The sequence below is a fragment of the Schistocerca cancellata genome, chromosome 8, assembly GCF_023864275.1.
Source record: "Schistocerca cancellata isolate TAMUIC-IGC-003103 chromosome 8, iqSchCanc2.1, whole genome shotgun sequence".
Taxonomy (NCBI): domain Eukaryota; kingdom Metazoa; phylum Arthropoda; class Insecta; order Orthoptera; family Acrididae; genus Schistocerca; species Schistocerca cancellata.
In genome coordinates this window covers 113308798-113327757 of record NC_064633.1, presented here as the reverse complement: position 1 = coordinate 113327757, position 18960 = coordinate 113308798, and the positions used below count along the sequence as shown (strand labels likewise).

Genomic DNA, 18960 nt, shown 5'->3' with positions numbered 1-18960 from the left:
TATCAGTTATGTGTTACGTTTGCAATAACGTAATCTTTACGTGAATGGCGCACTGCGATACCGTTTCCTATAGGTCTAAAGAAGAAGTGACTTACATAACAGAAAATGTAAGGTGGTATTTAAAAACGACGTACTGGTGTTGATATATTCGTTGTGAACAAACCTGTAATGTCTCCCTGGCAGCTAAAAATCACTTGCTTCATGTTTTTATTGTGTTTCTGGATAAAAAGTTACTTCGTATGGTCAAAATGGGTAGCGTTACTTATATCTGTGCCGTATGGTCGAAGTGAGTAGCGTTACTTATATCTGTGCCGTGATATAGCATCGAATATTTATACTTCCTTCCCTATGGTACAAAGCTGAAATTGAAATATCAGAAATAAAAGTCATACAGCCTTAAGGGAAAAGACTTCAATTACTGTTGATTTCGCCGTATTAACCTTAGTGCAATTAATTAAAAAGAATTTTAAACGAGACGCATTTCGCTTTTATTTTCAAATCATCTTCTGTGGTCCCTCTGGAAATATGGATACATATGTTTTTTACGGTTTTGTTGTTGTAGATTTAACAAGTATCTCTATACAAAGTTGTGTGAACTTTACTTAATTCTTTCCCTGACTTCTTTGAAACCATTCGTATAGGCTTTGGACTGGTGTTACAGGAACTAAATGAAAGATCGCCTGAATGTTGGCATGCGATACAAAAGCTGAAGCCAAAAGCCGCAATAGCAAATAATGAACTTGCCAGCATAGTTAACCATTCGATATACACTCCTGGAAATTGAAATAAGAACACCGTGAATTCATTGTCCCAGGAAGGGGAAACTTTATTGACACATTCCTGGGGTCAGATACATCACATGATCACACTGACAGAACCACAGGCACATAGACACAGGCAACAGAGCATGCACAATGTCGGCACTAGTACAGTGTATATCCACCTTTCGCAGCAATGCAGGCTGCTATTCTCCCATGGAGACGATCGTAGAGATGCTGGATGTAGTCCTGTGGAACGGCTTGCCATGCCATTTCCACCTGGCGCCTCAGTTGGACCAGCGTTCGTGCTGGACGTGCAGACCGCGTGAGACGACGCTTCATCCAGTCCCAAACATGCTCAATGGGGGACAGATCCGGAGATCTTGCTGGCCAGGGTAGTTGACTTACACCTTCTAGAGCACGTTGGGTGGCACGGGATACATGCGGACGTGCATTGTCCTGTTGGAACAGCAAGTTCCCTTGCCGGTCTAGGAATGGTAGAACGATGGGTTCGATGACGGTTTAGATGTACCGTGCACTATTCAGTGTCCCCTCGACGATCACCAGTGGTGTACGGCCAGTGTAGGAGATCGCTCCCCACATCATGATGCCGGGTGTTGGCCCTGTGTGCCTCGGTCGTATGCAGTCCTGATTGTGGCGCTCACCTGCACGGCGCCAAACACGCATACGACCATCATTGGCACCAAGGCAGAAGCGACTCTCATCGCTGAAGACGACACGTCTCCATTCGTCCCTCCATTCACGCCTGTCGCGACACCACTGGAGGCGGGCTGCACGATGTTGGGACGTGAGCGGAAGACGGCCTAACGGTGTGCGGGACCGTAGCCCAGCTTCATGGAGACGGTTGCGAATGGTACTCGCCGATACCCCAGGAGCAACAGTGTCCCTAATTTGCTGGGAAGTGGCGGTGCGGTCCCCTACGGCACTGCGTAGGATCCTACGGTCTTGGCGTGCATCCGTGCGTCGCTGCGGTCCGGTCCCAGGTCGACGGGCACGTGCACCTTCCGCCGACCACTGGCGACAACATCGATGTACTGTGGAGACCTCACGCCCCACGTGTTGAGCAATTCGGCGGTACGTCCACCCGGCCTCCCGCATGCCCACTATACGCCCTCGCTCAAAGTCCGTCAACTGCACATACGGTTCACGTCCACGCTGTCGCGGCATGCTACCAGTGTTAAAGACTGCGATGGAGCTCCGTATGCCACGGCAAACTGGCTGAAACTGACGGCGGCGGTGCACAAATGCTGCGCAGCTAGCGCCATTCGACGGCCAACACAGCGGTTCCTGGTGTGTCCGCTGTGCCGTGCGTGTGATCATTGCTTGTACAGCCCTCTCGCAGTGTCCGGAGCAAGTATGGTGGGTCTGACACACCGGTGTCAATGTGTTCTTTTTTCCATTTCCAGGAGTGTACATTCGTGTACGTTAGGTAATACTGATTTTATCTGAAATGCAGCAATAATTTTGTGTTACTGACTCTGATCGCTAATGACTTAATTACTGGAGATATACGTAAGTTTATTAGTCTTATATCTTTTGTTGGATATGTACGTTAGAGGAGCCAAAACAAATTGGGTGGACAATCGATGTAGCAGAGATGGGCTGCTCTCTTTCGTTTGCTCTACCAGCGTGCTACGGTGATGTGGGGCGGGGGATTTCAGAGTGTTCCAGGGAGAAGCAGACAGATAACAAATTTGCTGTACAAGTCTATTTCATGATTGTGTTAAGTAACACCTTACGAGAGCCCCTCGTAGCGCGCGGGAGTTATTCTTGGTCATTTACATCAAATATTCATGGCTACATTGCAGATCACACTTAAGGGACTATCAGACGGTTCATTGAACCACCTTCACACTAATTCTCTATTATTCCACTGTCGAAAAAAAAAACAGCTATATCTTTCGGTGCGAATTCTGATTTCCATTATTTTATTATGATGATCGTTTCTTCCTACGAACATCTGAGTCAACAAAATATTTTCGAATTCGGAGGAGAAAGTTGCTGACTGAAATTTCGTGAAACGATCCATCCACAATGAGAAATGTCTTTGTTTTAATGATTTACACCCCGAATCCTATATCTTATCCCTGACATTTTCTACCTATTTCTCGATAGTACAAAACATGCCGTCCTTCTTTGAAATTCCTCCATGTACTTCGTTAATACAATATGGTAAGAGTCCCACATCGCTCAGTATTCCGAAACAGGACGGACAGGCGCAGCTTAGGTAGTCTATTTAGTAGATCTGTTTCATCGTCTAAGTGTTCTGCCGATAAAACGCAGTCTTCGGTTCGACTACCCCACAATATTTTGCGCGTGTTCGTTGCAATTTAAGTTGTTCGTAATTGTAATTCTTAGGTATTTAGCTGAATTTGAGGCTTTCAGATTTGACTGATTTATCGCGTAACCGAAGTTTAACAGGTTCCATCTTTCACTCATGTGGATGAACTCGCAGTTTTCATAGTTTAGGGTCAATAACCAATTTTCGCGCCATACATATAGTTTATCTAAATCGTTTTGCAGTTGTTTCTGATCTTCTTATGACTTTAGTAGATGATAAATGACAGCATCATCTGCAAACAACTTAATGTGGCTGTTCAGATTGTCTCATAAATCGTTTATACTGAAAAGTAACAGCACAGGGCCCATAACACTACTTTGGTGATCGCCAGAAATCACTATTGTTTTACGCGATTACTATTTCCGTCATTAACTACGAATTGTGACCTCAATGACGGGAAATCACGAATCCACTCGCATATATGAAACGATATTCCATAGGCTGCCATTGTGGCTGAGTGGTTCTAGGCGCTTCAGTCTAGAACCGCGCGACCGCTACGGTCACAGGTTCGAATCCTGCCTCGGGCATGATTGTGTGTGCTGTCCTTAGGTTAGTTAGGTTTAAGTAGTTCTAACTTCTAGGGGGCTGATGATCTGCACGCAGTTTGATTACAAGCTGCTTGTGAGGTACAGCGTCAAAAGCCTTCTGGAAATCCAGAAATATTGAATCAATTTGAAATGCCTTGTCGACTAAAGAATTAGTTGTATTCCATAAGAACTATGTTTTCTAAATCCGTGTTAGCTATGCGTGAATCGACCGTTCTCTTACCAAGTACTTCATAATGTTCGAACACAATTTATGTTTCAAATCTTGTACCATATTGACTTTAATGATATAGGCCAGCAATTTAGTGGCTTACTCCTATTGGGTCTCTTGAATATTGGTGTGACCTATGTAACTTTCCACTCTTTGGGTACGGGACTTTCGTGCAGCGAGCGGTTGAATGTGATTATTAAGTGTAGAGCTGTTGCATCTGAAAGGAACCTAACTGGTACAGAATCTAACTCGGAAGACTTGCTTTTATTAAGTGATTTAAGTTGCTTCACTGCTCAGAGGACATTTACTTCTACGATATGTAGGTAGCTCTTCTCGATTAGAGTTCTAGAATATTTACTTCGTCTTCTTTGGTGAATGAATTTCGGAAGGATGTGTTTGGTAATCCTGCTTTAGCAACACTGTCATCGATAGTATTTCCATTGCTATCGCGAAGAGAAAGGGCTGACTGTGTCTTACCGCTAGCATATTTTACACACGACCAGGCGCTCTTTATACAGGCAATAACATTGCGACGGTTTCCACGAGAATACACTACTGTCCATTAAAATTGCTTCACCAAGAAGAAATGCAGATGATAAACGGGAATTTATTGGACAAATATATTATACCAGAATTGACATGTGATTACATTTTCACGCAGTTTGGGTGCAGAGATCCCGAGAAATCAATACCCAGAACAACCACCTCTGGGCGGAATAACGGCTTCATACGCCTGCGCATTGAGTCAAACAGAGCTTGGATGGCGTGGACAGGTACAGCTACCCATGCAGCTTCAACACGATCCCAGAGTTCATCAAGAGTAGTGACTGGCGTATTGTGACGAGCCAGTTGCTCGACCAACATTGACCAGACGTTTTCATTTGGTGAGAGATCTGGAGAATGTGCTGGCCAGGGCAGCAGTCGAACATTTTCTGTATCCAGAAAGGACCGTACAGGACCTCCAACATGCGGTCGTGCATTATCCTGCTGAAATGTAGCGTTTCGCAGGGATCGAATAAAGTGTAGAGCCACGGATAGTAACACATCTGAAATGTGACGTCCACTGTTCAAAGTGCCGTCAGTGCCAACAAGAGGTGACCGAGACGTGTAACCAATGACACCCCATACCATCACGCCAGTATGGCGATAACGAATACACGCTTCCGATGTGCGTTCACCGCGATGTCGCCAAACACGGATGCGGCCATAATGTTGCTGTAAACAGAACCTGGATTCATCCAAAAAAAAATGACCTTTTGCCATTCGTGCACCCAAGTTCGTCGTCGAGTACACCATCGCAGGCGCTCCTGTCTGTGACGCAGCGTCAAGGGTAACCGCAGACATGGTCTACGAGTTGATAGTCCATGTTGGTGCAAACGTCGTCGAACTGTTCGTGCAGATGGTTGTTGTCTTGCAAACGTCCCCATCTGTTGACTTAGGGATAGAGACGTGGCTGCACCACCCGTTACAGCCATGCGGATAAGATGCCTGTCATCTCGACTGCTAGTGATACGAGGCCGTTGGGATCCAGCACGGCGTTCCGTATTACCCTCCTGAATCCACCGATTCCATATTCTGCTAACAGTCATTGGATCTCGACCAACGCGAGCAGCAATGTCACGATATGATAAACCACAATCGCGGTAGGCTGCAATGCGACATTTATCGAAGTCGGAAACGTGATGGTACGCATTTATCCTCCTTACACGAGGCATCATAACAACGTTTCACCAGGCAACGTCGCTCAACTGCTGTTAGTGTATGAGAAATCGGTTGGAAACTTTCGTCATGTCAGCACGTTGTAGGTGTCGCCAGCGGCTCCAACCTTGTGTGAATGCTCTGAAAAGCCAATCATTTGCATATCACAGCATCTACTTCCTGTCGGTTAAATTTCGCGTCTGTAGCACGTCATCCTCGTGATGTAGCAATTGTAATGGCCAGTAGTGTATGTTTTACCCGAGCTGTACTGGCTCCAGTTTTCGGGGGAGCGGTTCGACAGCAGGTGGCAGAGGTCGCCCCCACCGCAGCTGCCGTAGCACCGGTGCCCTCTGAGGCGGCGCCTCCACGGGACCGATGCCACTCCCACCAACCCGCTAGGGGCGGCACGCGTCGTAAAGCGCTAATCCGTGTAATTGGGTGACGCGCGGCGCGTGGCGCGTGGCGCTTGACGGCGCCTTTCGCTCTCCTAGCTGCGGATCCGCGGCACGTTCGCGACCTAATGCAAATAAACGGCGAGCCGGCATTTATTGGGGTCGTTACGCGCCGACTTAAGCCCCGCCCTCGTATATTGCCCGGCCGCCGTCGCCTCGCAGGGCTGTAAAATATACGATTATTACGCCAAATTTTTATCCGTTTCAAGGTTTTACTGCTCGCCAGAAATAACTTTACGTACGGCAGAGTGGGGCCATTAGGAGAAAGCTAGTCGCACTTTCTCGAGCCGCCGCCACCGGGCATTCGCGCCACGCGTGGGCGTTAAGGCGGGCCGCACCGCCATTACCGGGAGCTGTTACTTTTATTGCGACAGCCCATTCCGGGCCCGCGGCGTACCCCAGGCGTGTGACCTATTACATTTCGCTCTTCTGCCTAACAGGGCGCCGTGTCATATACTCGGCAAGTATCTATTACAGTCTTCGAGAATGTGTGTGTCATGTCACGTGATGCAGATGCGGATACTTTATCAACTCCGATAAAAACGGATCAAGCATGCACGTTTTACGTTATTATTTTCCCTCTACTGCCATATGTTCTAGACGTAATGCAGAACTTTATTGATCATATTTTCTAAAATAATTGTCTTTATTGACCTGATGACGTACAACCGTCCATTTTGCAGCATCATTAGGTTATGTCGTCTGTCATCTCAAAATGGTCATTAACACATAATAGGAAAAGCCTTAAGTGGGGAATCCTTTTGCGTACCATTAAGTTCACACCCAGGCATATACACTACTGGTCAGTAAAATTGCTACACCACAAAGATGACGTGCTACAGACGCGAAATTTAACCGAAATGAAGCAGATGCTGTGATATGCAACTGATTAGCTTTTCAGAGCATTCACACAAGGCTGACGCCGGTGGTGACACAACGTGCTGACATGGGGAAAGTTTACAACCGACTTCTCATACACAAACAGCAGTTGACCGGCGTTGCCTGGTGAAATGTGTTATGTGTTATGTGTTATATACAACACATAAGGTATATCCACGTCGCGGAGTTCTTTACACTCTGCCACCTCTCAGGAGCATAACGCATATAAAAGGACGCCTAGTGCCGCCGAGAAGCATCTGTGAACTACTTGTCCCTAACAAAATTTGTTCCCATGCCATGATATGTGTGTTTGTTGAGTTGTCTCGTAAGTCCGTTCGCTTTTCGTTTGAGTGTAGTAACAAAGAACGCCTGGTGACACACCTCCCCACAGGACAGCAGCTACGACAGAGTGGTTGCTGGCCTGTCTGCTTACAAATTTCACACACAGGGTCGTGTACAATATAATGAAATCAGGCGGATGGCCTTTGTAAACAAACTACTTATTTCCTGCAGTATACATCATTTTTGTCGACAATATATTGTCATTTTCCTGGAAGCTTATAAATGCCACTCTTCCAAAATGCGGGGGGTTTTCAGTTTGATCAATTATTCGACGTTTACTCTGCAGTCGTCCAACTAGTTCTGTTTCGTCGTCCCAGGGTTGACGAATACTAAAGGAGGCCTATACTACCGGGAAACGTCCATTCAGGAAGTTCTGCAGGGAACTGAATAGAGGAACTGTATGTCCATGTTTTAGAGATGGTTGCGGGACTTGGAAGTTTGGTAGAGGATGTCCAATGAAAGACTTTCAGTTTTCAAGTTTCCAAGCTTATTTTATTTGGCAACAAGTTTCAGCTGACCGACGTGTAGGAAGAATCTTCCTCGATTGTGGTCAAAACAAGGGCCAGAAATACTGCCGGCAGGTGATGGCTCAAGTGAATTCCGAAGGGACCAAATTGCTAAGGACAACACACACACCCATGCCCGAGGGAGGACTCGAACCTCCAGCGGGAGGGGCCGCGCAATCCGTGACATGGCGCCTCAGACCGCGCGTCCCTTAACCTGAGAAAAGAAGTGCTGTAGAGTGAACGTTTGTGCAAGTTTCGTAGTGGTAGTACAAAGTGTGGTCAGCAGAGGTATTGTTATTCAGGCAGCCATAAGATGAGATCTATATTACGACTAGAGCTTATTGTAACTCGTGGGTTCAGTGTAAGGAAATGTGTAAACTATCACGGGACTTTCGAGCTTCTCTACAGTATAAAGTTGTGATACGTTTCTCTGATGGCATTTTCTTTCTACGCCAGAAGCAAAACTACACTACTGGTCATTAAAATTGCTACACAATGAAGATGACGTGATACAGACGCGAAATTTAACCGACAGGAAGAAGATGCTATGATATGCAAATGATTAGCTTTTCAGGGCATTCACACAAGGTTGTTGTGATGCCTCGTGTAAGGAGGAGAAATGCGTACCATCAGGTTTCCGATTTCGATAAAGGTCGGATTGTAGCCTATCACGACAGCGGTTTATCGTATCGCGACATTGCTGCTCACGTTGGTTGAGATCCAATGACTGTTAGCAGAATATGGAATCGGTGGGTTCAGGAGGGTCCCAACGGCCTCGTATCACTAACAGTCGAGATGACAGGCATCTTATCCGCATGGCTGTATCGGATAGTGCAGCCATGTCTCCATCCCTCAGTCAACAGATGGGGACGTTTGCAAGCAAACAACCATCTGCACGAGCAGTTCGACGACGTTTGCAGTAGCATGGACTATGAGCTCGGAGACCATGGCCGCGGTTACCCTTGACGCTGCATCACAGACAGGAGCGCCTGCGGTGGTGTACTCAACGACGAACCTCGGTGCACGAATGGCAAAACATCATTTTTCCGGATGAATCCAGGTTCTGTTTACAGCATCATGATGGTCGCATCCGTGTTTGGCGACATCGCGGTGAACGCACATTGGAAGCGTGTATTCGTCATCGCCATACTGGCGTATCATCCGGCGTGATGGTATGGGGTGTCATTGGTTACACGTCTCGGTCACCTCTTGTTCGCACTGACTGCACTTTGAACAGAGGGCGTTACATTTCAGAGGTGTTACGACCCGTGGCTCTACCCTTCATTCGATCCCTGCGGAACCGTACATTTCAGCAGGATAATGCACAACCGCATATTGCAGGTCCTGTACGGGCCTTTCTGGATACAGAAAATGTTCGATTGCTGCCCTGGCCAGCACATTCTCCAGATCTCTCACCAATTGAAAACGACTGGGCAATGGTGGCCGAGCTCCTGGCTCGTCACAACACGCTAGTCACTACTCTTGATGAACCGTGGTATCGTGTTGAAGCTGTACGGGCAGCTGTACCTGTACACACCATCCAAGCTCTGTTTGACTCAATGCCCAGGCGTATCAAGGCCGTTATTACGGCCAGAGGTGGTTGTTCCGGGTACTGATTTCTCAGGATCTATGCACCCATATTGCGTGAAAATGTAATTACATGTCAATTCTGGTACAATATATTTGTCTTATGAATACCCGTTTATCATCTGCATTACTTCTTTGTGTAGCAATTTTAATGGCCACTAGTGTAAGTTACACAACCTAGCACTCTCTGCAGTACTGTGAAAAGACACAGCAGCAATAATCTTTTCATTACCAACTGTTCATGGAATGAAGCAAACAGTACAGTAAGAGTCATACGCTGTGAACGCAAAATCTGCAGACGAATGGTGTGGTAGTTCTCTTTGGATCAAACTGTTCGATTCAATAAGGGGAAAGTTATAGATTTGAAAATTTTCCTGATCAAACATGCATTGGTGTAAAAGTAAGATTCTGGGAATACCGCTATTGGCACTTGCCCGCAGAGCCGAACTTCGTGGGTTCCTTCGACGTGGGAGAGCACGTGCTGTTCTTCTTCCGAGAGCCGGCCATGGAGTACATCAACTGCGGGAAGCGCGTCTACTCGCGCGTGGCGCGCGTCTGCAAGCGCGACACCGGCGGCAAGAACATCCTCTCGCAGAACTGGGCCACCTTCCTCAAGGCGCGCCTCAACTGCTCCCTGCCCGGCGAGTTCCCCTTCTACTTCGACGAGATACGTGAGTACCCATCGTCATCATATTTTAACAATTAATAATGCGACTAAAGGGTGGCATCATTTTGACCAGTACTTTATATTTATTGAGAACTTTCTCTACTTATAGCACCAATGACTAGTTTCAACTACATAGCCGTCAATTAAGGTCACGCAATTTCTAAACATGAGGCAGTTATCACCCTATGTAAACAACCAAAATATCTTATCATGAGATTATCAGAAAGCTGGTAAATATCATGTAAGCTTTCAACCTAAGAAAGAAGCTCAGCGCGTTCTCCATCTCTTGACTTTAAGGGATTTGTACGGCCTAACTTGGTCAATGGTGGTATGAATAAATGCTATTCTCAGCATGTGTACAGCACTGTTGGAATTAATGTCTTCCTTCGAACATTTATAATAAGTATGGAACCAAAGATGAAAGAATACGAGGTGTGTAAATAAAGTAATGAGACTGATAGCGTTGTGTTCTATGCGGGGACACTGTTGATGACGGACTTAGAAAATTTGGAAAATTGTGATAAGTTGCTATGGGACCAAACTGATGAGGTCATCGGTCCCTAGGCTTTCACACTACTTAATCTAACATAAACTAACTTACGCTAGGGGAACACACACACCCATGCCCGAGTGAGGACTCGAATCTCCGACAGGGGGTGGGGGCAGGCGGGGGGGGGGGGGGGCCCAACCGAGTGAACCGTGGCAAGACGCCTAAGACCGCGCGACTAGGAGTTGGAGGAGGACATGTCAATTCTTTTTTTCTTTTTTTTTACTGTCGAAGAAAGTTTTGCTTGTGCTGTCAATGAGAGCAATGGAGACGAACCAGATTTTGCTTCAGACTTGGACACAACGCAATGAGGACGATTAAAAACTTCTACTACTTCTACTTGCCTACGGAAAGAGTGTTTTGTCAAGGGCCCAAACGTTTAGGTGGTTTAAGGCGTTTGCAGAAGGAAAATGAAACTGGCAGTGGATAGCCTTCGGTTTCAAGAACTCATGCAAATAACGATGGTCTGGGATCTTGTGAGGGCCGATCGTCGTTTGATAGTCACAATGATTGGGGCATAGTTGAACTGACAACCGTTCATCAGATATTGACCAATGAACTGGGAATGAGAAATATCAGCTCAAATATACTTCCGACAAACCTCATTCGGGATCTAGAGGACGTGAGGAAGGATAGATTCGTAGACTGCAAGCAATCGACTGAAAATCATTCCCAATTTCTGGAAAGTGTCACTACCGCAGTCAGAATGTAAACACACCTCAACGAATGTTGCATTGGGGCTGAGGATAACATTGCAGTGACTGTAACTGAGCAGCTGAAGTTTATTCCAATACCCGAGTTCTAGCACCGCTATGAGGAGTGGAAGAATCGTCTCCAGTGTATGGCTTCCCAAGGCAACTCCTTTGAAGGCGGCAATGGTCAGTTGTCATTCGAATAGGACAGGAGACAAAAGTCAGTTACATCACTTTGTTTACACACCTCTTACATTACGAAAGCTACACTGATCAGCCAGATCTGCTATCGATATAAACCCATCCAGGCAATAGCAGCGTCACCTGATGAGGAATTACGTCTAGTAAGATACACACACGGTGAATGTAGTATTAGTGGGCGAGTCCGTGTACGGAATTTGGAAGGCCCGCGATCTATCTGAGTTTGATCGAGGGCAGATTGTGATGGCCCGGAAGCTCCGCACCAGCATTTCGGAAACTGCACGAACCGTAGGCTGTTGGAGGAGCTCTTTGGAGCGTGCCTTTAACACGTGTCGGAACCAGGGTGAAACGTCTAGATGTTTTGGGGCTGGGCGCCCACTCCTCATTACAGATGTTGGACGTCATAGGCTGGGCAGACTGGTAAAACAGGATGGCGGCGAACTGTGATGGAATTAGCATCAGGCTATAATAGTGGGCAGAGCACATGTGTGTCTGAACACACAGTCGCACCGAACACTCCAAATGGCGGGCCTCCGCAGCCGACCACCCATGCATGTGCCAATGTTAACACCACGACATCGGCAACTACGGCTGATCCCGGATTCGATTCCCGGCGGGGTCAGGGATTTTCTCTGCCTCGTGATGACTGGGTGTTGCGTGATGTCCTTAGGTTAGTTAGGTTTAAGTAGTTCTAAGTTCTAGGGGACTGATGACCATAGATGTTAAGTCCCATAGTGCTCACAGCCATTTGAACCATTTGAAGTACGACTGAAATGGGTGCGTGACAATCGGCAGTGGGCTTTGGCGCAGTGGTCTACATCTACATCTACATTTATACTCCGCAAGCCACCCAACGGTCTGTGGCGGAGGGCACTTTACGTGCCACTGTCATTACCTCCCTTCCCTGTTCCAGTCGCGTATGGTTCGCGGCAAGAACGACTGTCTGAAAGCCTCCGTGCGCGCTCTAATCTCTCTAATTTTACATTCGTGATCTCCTCGGGAGGTATAAGTAGGGGGAAGCAATGTATTCGATACCTCATCCAGAAACGCACCCTCTCCAAACCTGGCGAGCAAGCTACACCGCGATGCAGAGCGCCTCTCTTGCAGAGTCTGCCACTTGAGTTTGTTAAACATCTCCGTAATACTATCACGGTTACCAAATAACCCTGTGACGAAACGCGCCGCTCTTCTTTGGATCTCCTCTATCTCCTCCGTCAACCCGATCTGGTACGGATCCCACACTGATGAGCAATACTCAAGTATAGGTCGAACGAGTGTTTTGTAAGCCACTTCCTTTGTTGATGGACTACATTTTCTAAGGACTCTCCCAATGAATCTCAACCTGGTACCCGCCTTACCAACAATTAATTTTATATGATCATTCCACTTCAAATCGTTCCGCACGCATACTTCCAGATATTTTACAGAAGTAACTGCTACCAGTGTTTGTTCCGCTATCATATAATCATACAATAAAGGATCCTTCTTTCTATGTATTCGCAACACATTACATTTGTCTATGTTAAGGGTCTGTTGCCACTCCCTGCACCAAGTGCCTATCCAATGCAGATCTTCCTGCATTTCGCTACAATTTTCTAATGCTGCAACTTCTCTGTATACTACAGCATCATCCGCGAAAAGCCGCATGGAACTTCCGACACTATCTACTAGGTCATTTATATATATTGTGAAAAGCAATGGTCCCATAACACTCCCCTGTGGCACGCCAGAGGTTAGTTTAACGTCTGTAGACGTCTCTCCATTGATAACAACATGCTGTGTTCTGTTTGCTACAAACTCTTCAATCCAGCCACACAGCTGGTCTGATATTCCGTAGGCTCTTACTTTGTTTATCAGGCGACAGTGCGGAACTGTATCGAACGCCTTCCGGAAGTCAAGGAAAATAGCATCTACCTGGGAACCTGTATCTAATATTTTCTGGGTCTCATGAAAAAATAAAGCGAGTTGGGTCTCACACGATCGCTGTTTCCGGAATCCATGTTGATTCCTACATAGTAGATTCTGGGTTTCCAAAAACGACATGATACTCGAGCAAAAAACATGTTCTAAAATTCTACAACAGATCGACGTCAGAGATATAGGTGTATAGTTTTGCGCATCTGTTCGACGACCCTTGTTGAAGACTGGGACTACCTGTGCTCTTTTCCAATCATTTGGAACCTTCCGTTCCTCTAGAGACTTGCGGTACACGGCTGGTAGAAGGGGGCCAAGTTCTTTCGAATTGATATCCCGTCAGGTCCAGTGGACTTTCCTCTGTTGAGCGATTCCAGTTGCTTTTCTATTCCGTGGACACTTATTTCCGATGAATCCTCTTACCTTCTTCATCATGCCAATGGGAGGACGCTAATCCGTTGTCTTCCAGAGGAACAGCAGGTGTACACCTGTACTGCGGGGCGGAGATAAGTTGGCGCTGGCTCCATCATGCTGTGGGGAACATCCGTGATAGCCAGTGGTGCTCGTGCAAGGCCACCATGATGACCAAGGAGTATCGTACGATGAATGCAGGCCAGGTATACCCATTCATGACGATCATGTTTCCCGACGGCAGTGGCATGTTTCAAAAAGATAATGCACCATGTCACAATGCCAGGCGTGTGATGGCATGGTTCGAGGAACACATTGGTTAGTTCCAGCTGGTGTGTTGGCCCCCCAACGCACCAGATCGGTACTCGATCGAACACATCTTGGAAGTAACTGGTCGTGGTGAGTCGGGGCTCATCACCCTCCTCTCCGGAGTTAGACGACTTGTGTGTGCAGATGTGGTGATAACACCTGCAGTGAGCCTCCAAGGCCTTACTGCTTCGTCGCCGCTGTTATCCGTGCATAAGGTGGTCACATCGGCTATCAGGTAGGTGGTCATAATGCTCTCGCTGATCAGTGTACATGTTAATGCTCTTTCCGTTGGAGACAATCTTCTTACTCCATAAAATAATTCTCTTTGTTATACGAGGGCAATTCAATAAGTAATGCAACGCATTTTTTTTCTCGGCCAATTTTGGTTGAAAAAACCGGAAATTTCTTGTGGAATATTTTCAAACATTCCCGCTTCGTCTCGTATAGTTTCATTGACTTCCGACAGGTGGCAGCGCTGTACGGAGCTGTTAAAATGGCGTCTGTAACGGATGTGCGTTGCAAACAACAGGCAGTGATCGAGTTTCTTTTGGCGGAAAACCAGGGCATCTCAGATATTCATAGGCGCTTGCAGAATGTCTACGGTGATCTGGCAGTGGACAAAAGCACGTTGAGTCGTTGGGCAAAGCGTGTGTCATCATCGCCTCAAGGTCAAGCGAGACTGCCTGATCTCCCGCGTGCGGGCCGGCCGTGCACAGCTGTGACTCCTGCAATGGCGGATCGTGCGAACACACTCGTTCGAGATGATCGACGGATCACCATCAAACAACTCAGTGCTCAACTTGACATTTCTGTTGGTAGTGCTGTCACAATTGTTCACCAGTTGGGATATTCAAAGGTTTGTTCCCGAACTTCTCCTTCTTCATGACAACGCAAGACCTCACACAAGTCTTCGCACCTGAGAGGAGCTCACAAAACATTGGACTGTTCTTCCTCATGCACCCTACAGCCCCGATCTCGCACCGTCGGATTTCCATATGTTTGGCCCAATGAAGGACGCAATCCGTGGGAGGCACTACGCGGATGATGAAGAAGTTGTTGATGCAGTACGACGTTGGCTCCGACATCGACCAGTGGAATGGTACAGTGCAGGCATACAGGCCCTCATTTCAAGGTGGCGTAAGGCTGTAGCATTGAATGGAGATTACGTTGAAAAATAGTGTTGTGTAACTAAAAGATTGGGGAATAACCTGGTGTATTTCAATGCTGAATAGAACAACCCCTGTTTCAGAAAAAAATGTGTTGCATTACTTATTGAACTGCCCTCGTAGCTACATCGTGTAGGAATCTTCATTCGACCTTTCCATGACATTCTCCCACCGCTTGATCATGACAGAACCTAATTGACATTAGTCTAGTGAGCTTGATTTTTGTCTGACCTGTCAAATTTTATTGTTATTTCAAGTGAAATGTCTTCCTGGTTCAGAGGACGTGTACAGGATCCCCGGCGAGGGGTCTCGCTTCTACGCGACGTTCACGACGGCGAGCACCGGCCTGGTTGGCTCTGCGGTGTGCGCCTACACCCTCCGTGACGTTCAGCAGGCGTTCCGGGGCCGCTTCAAGGAGCAGGCCACCAGCAGCTCTGCGTGGCTGCCCTTCCCCTCCGGCAAGGTGCCGGAGCCACGGCCCGGCGAGTGCGTCAACGACACCCAGACACTGCCTGGTCAGTGCTGCTTCACCACTAATGACGACACTGTGCCAATTCACCCAGTACACAAGGAATACAGCTGTACAGTCAGCAAACTCACCTAATAAAATGTTAATCACCATTGTCTCATTGTAAATATTACAGCCATGTTGATGACCTATGGTTAAATCAGAATAGAGAACCAATCGACCTGAAAGTTATCGAGAATGTTAATGCCGACCTGTTTGCATTATGCAATAATGGGTAGAGAATATAGGATTGACGCTCAATCCATCCAAAACCACGTGGTCCTGGGAAGTCATTCTATGCAAAATAGCCAGAAATTCCTTTAAAAATGACAAATATATGGTGATTCAAGAGACTGGGTAGAGAGTGAAGGAGCTGACAGAGCAGTCATCACACAACAACCGCGGAAAAAAAACTTACGATCTAGAAAGTAATCTTGTGCCACAGACAAGTAGGAACTTTCAGTAACAACAAGAGTAATCAATGCATACGCATCTTACGTTCATAAAAGGTAATGTATTATTTTCTCTCAACAATGTTGTACATCACGGAAGGTGTTCAAAATGGAGACAATGTTTCTTCATCGGAAACTGGTGTTACGTACACGAATGAGTCTGCTAATATGCCCTACAACAAATAAATAAACAAATAAATCAAGAGGTGTTAGATCAGCGGAAGAAAGTGGTCAAGCAATTGGACCTCATCTTCCGATTCAACGTCTGGGATATGTGGCACTGAGATCGTCACGTACTTTCACAGAGAAGTGTGCAGGTGCTCCGCCTAGTTGGATTAAACAGTAAATTCTTTTTTCTGAATTGAAGGCGCTTTTGAATAGATTTTCCTATTTCTTCCCGACATTCCAAAGATTTCGTTGGCTCAGGATTCCTTCCAGCGCCATAATTTCGCATTCTAAACTTGTAATTCGACTCCTCCGGAAGCTCTTGGAATTTGTGCACAACCTTTTGTATCACTTTGTATAAAATTATTTACCCCACTAAAATGTCCAGAAATATTACATGAAAACCTAAACTGGACTGAGCACAGAATTAGAGTGTGCCAGAAGGCATCAGCACCTCTCCATGCCGTTCAATAATATAAACAATTATTCACTCTTTGGACTGAAAAAGAAATCTGCATGTTCCCAAGTGCTTCATTTTTTTTTTTTTTTTTTGTTACAGCTGTGTTATTCTCGGAAGGATTACTAACGAAACTCTACAGAGGCTGGAACTGATGATGTTTGCCGACATACGACATATCTGTCACGTTCCACTTTCCTACCATATTTCACTACCTTATTCACAGCTATGCTGGCTACGTGCAGACATGTGGCGAAATTTCCAAACAAACCATCCTCTTTACCCTCTAATTAATGTGTACTAGTTCGTATCTAGCTTAACTATCTGAACAACACCAAAAACACCCGTCTGCATGCGAGAAAAATTCTTTGTCCTACTCCATCATTAGTCACTTTCTTTAAGTCCTTTCCAGTAATATACACACGACACTCAAATTACCTGCCTCATTATGATAGAGAACTAAATAACAGCTCCAGCTTCAGAAGACAGTTAATGGGATATCTACCAAAGACAATAATATCTATCCTTGTTCTATAGTAGTCGTTACCTCCATTATTACTATGTATCCTCATTTCCCACCAGATCTGCATCATAAACTATCTATTATGTATGCCCATAAATTCATTTGGCCGTTGGTAGTATTATTATTATTGTTATTGTTATTATTAGTTACTATTATTATTAACAGCACAGACAGGATTGGTAACAATGCCGCTAGTATAACCCGTACTGTAATTCAAATTTTCCTTAGTTACATTCAAATTCTGTTTGAAATAATTTTTTCAATCTATACACTGATAAGCAACACATTAAATTTACTATTATTCTAACGTAAAAGCAGACAAACCTCCCGGTTCAGACACTGATGAGACAATCTGAATCGTCCGAGCGTCATGTCGTCCTCTGCCACTGGCGTCTTTGGATGCGATATGGAAGCCGTTACATCACATTCCAGCAGCTCCTTAGTAGGCAACACGAGGTTGTGTGCAACCCGTTCCAGTTCTCCCAGCAAGGAAATATTCCCGGGGAATCAGGAATCGAACCCGTGTCCTCCGCATGGCAACCAGACATGCTGACCACAAGTATTTTAAACATTAGTTCACTTTTATAACGTTCTAAGGCCGGAATATTTTAATACATTAAAATAAGGTAGATGATTATTCTGTGACGCCATCTCCCTTCAACATGATAAAGCTAATAGTGAGTTAGTGAAGGTATTTGCAAAACCTTTACGTTAAGTTTGGCAAAGGGTGAACTGAGCCCACACAAAATCCTTAGAGAAGCTGCATCAGCACAGAACTGGTCAGCGGGTGTTGTTAACAATACCCATATACGCTGAAGGTAAAACTAAGAAGTTTCTAACCAACTACCCTGTCCATATCAAATCACTGAGCTGACTTCAAAAGAAAATTTTAAATTACATTTGCCAATGAAAAAAATGTTCACGTGAGCAAGGTGAGACAATACAAACGAGATGTCGATATATTACACAAGCGCCTGCGCAAGTGACAAAAAAAAAGTCTAAGAAAGTTAGGACATGATTAGCTGTGTACCTTACCCACTAAGATCGTAAGATAAGTAGTTTTTGATCATGTTTTTTATGTTGCTTCTAGAGTTATATGTACATTCATTATCTTTATTTTGTTAATTGTTACTATAAATTTAGTGGTGTGATATCTATCATGCGGTTAGTTTTCCCTGTATTTATCAACAGGTAAAGTAGAAATAACTTTTCAGTTATTTTTTCTCATGAATACTGTTATATGACAAAGCTTCGACACGACACATTTCACAATGTAAGTCTGCAGGCCTTCGTGGCCGTTGTCGCTGAATTTAAAAATCTTCTGCGTTGTTAGGCAGCGTCATATTTTCTTCTAAAATAACCAACGTTTAGACCCCTCTGCTGGGATCTTCTTCAGGATGTTTCGGTGTTGACTATTGCTAGAAAACTTCCAGAGACCAGTATCGCGTTCTCTTATAAAGGAGAGTTTTCCCGCCTTTGTGCTTGAGAAACAAGAATATCGTGGCTATCATTGGTGGCTCATCGTCGTAGGAAATATGACGTGGCGTAACAACTCAGAAGATCTTAACTTTATATTTCATGATCCTGTACACTCATCTCTTTGGTCGA

General features: G+C 45.6%; 1 protein-coding gene across 1 annotated transcript in view; it reads left to right on the top strand.

The window, feature by feature from the left end:
• Positions 1-18960, top strand: part of LOC126095410 (semaphorin-2A-like) — a 532909-nt gene that overhangs the window by 416140 nt on the left and 97809 nt on the right. The window contains exons 7-8 of the mRNA XM_049910208.1: positions 9781-10011; positions 15526-15762. Of these exons, the coding sequence (XP_049766165.1) occupies positions 9781-10011; positions 15526-15762 (468 nt within the window). The remainder of the gene's footprint in view (positions 1-9780; positions 10012-15525; positions 15763-18960) is intronic.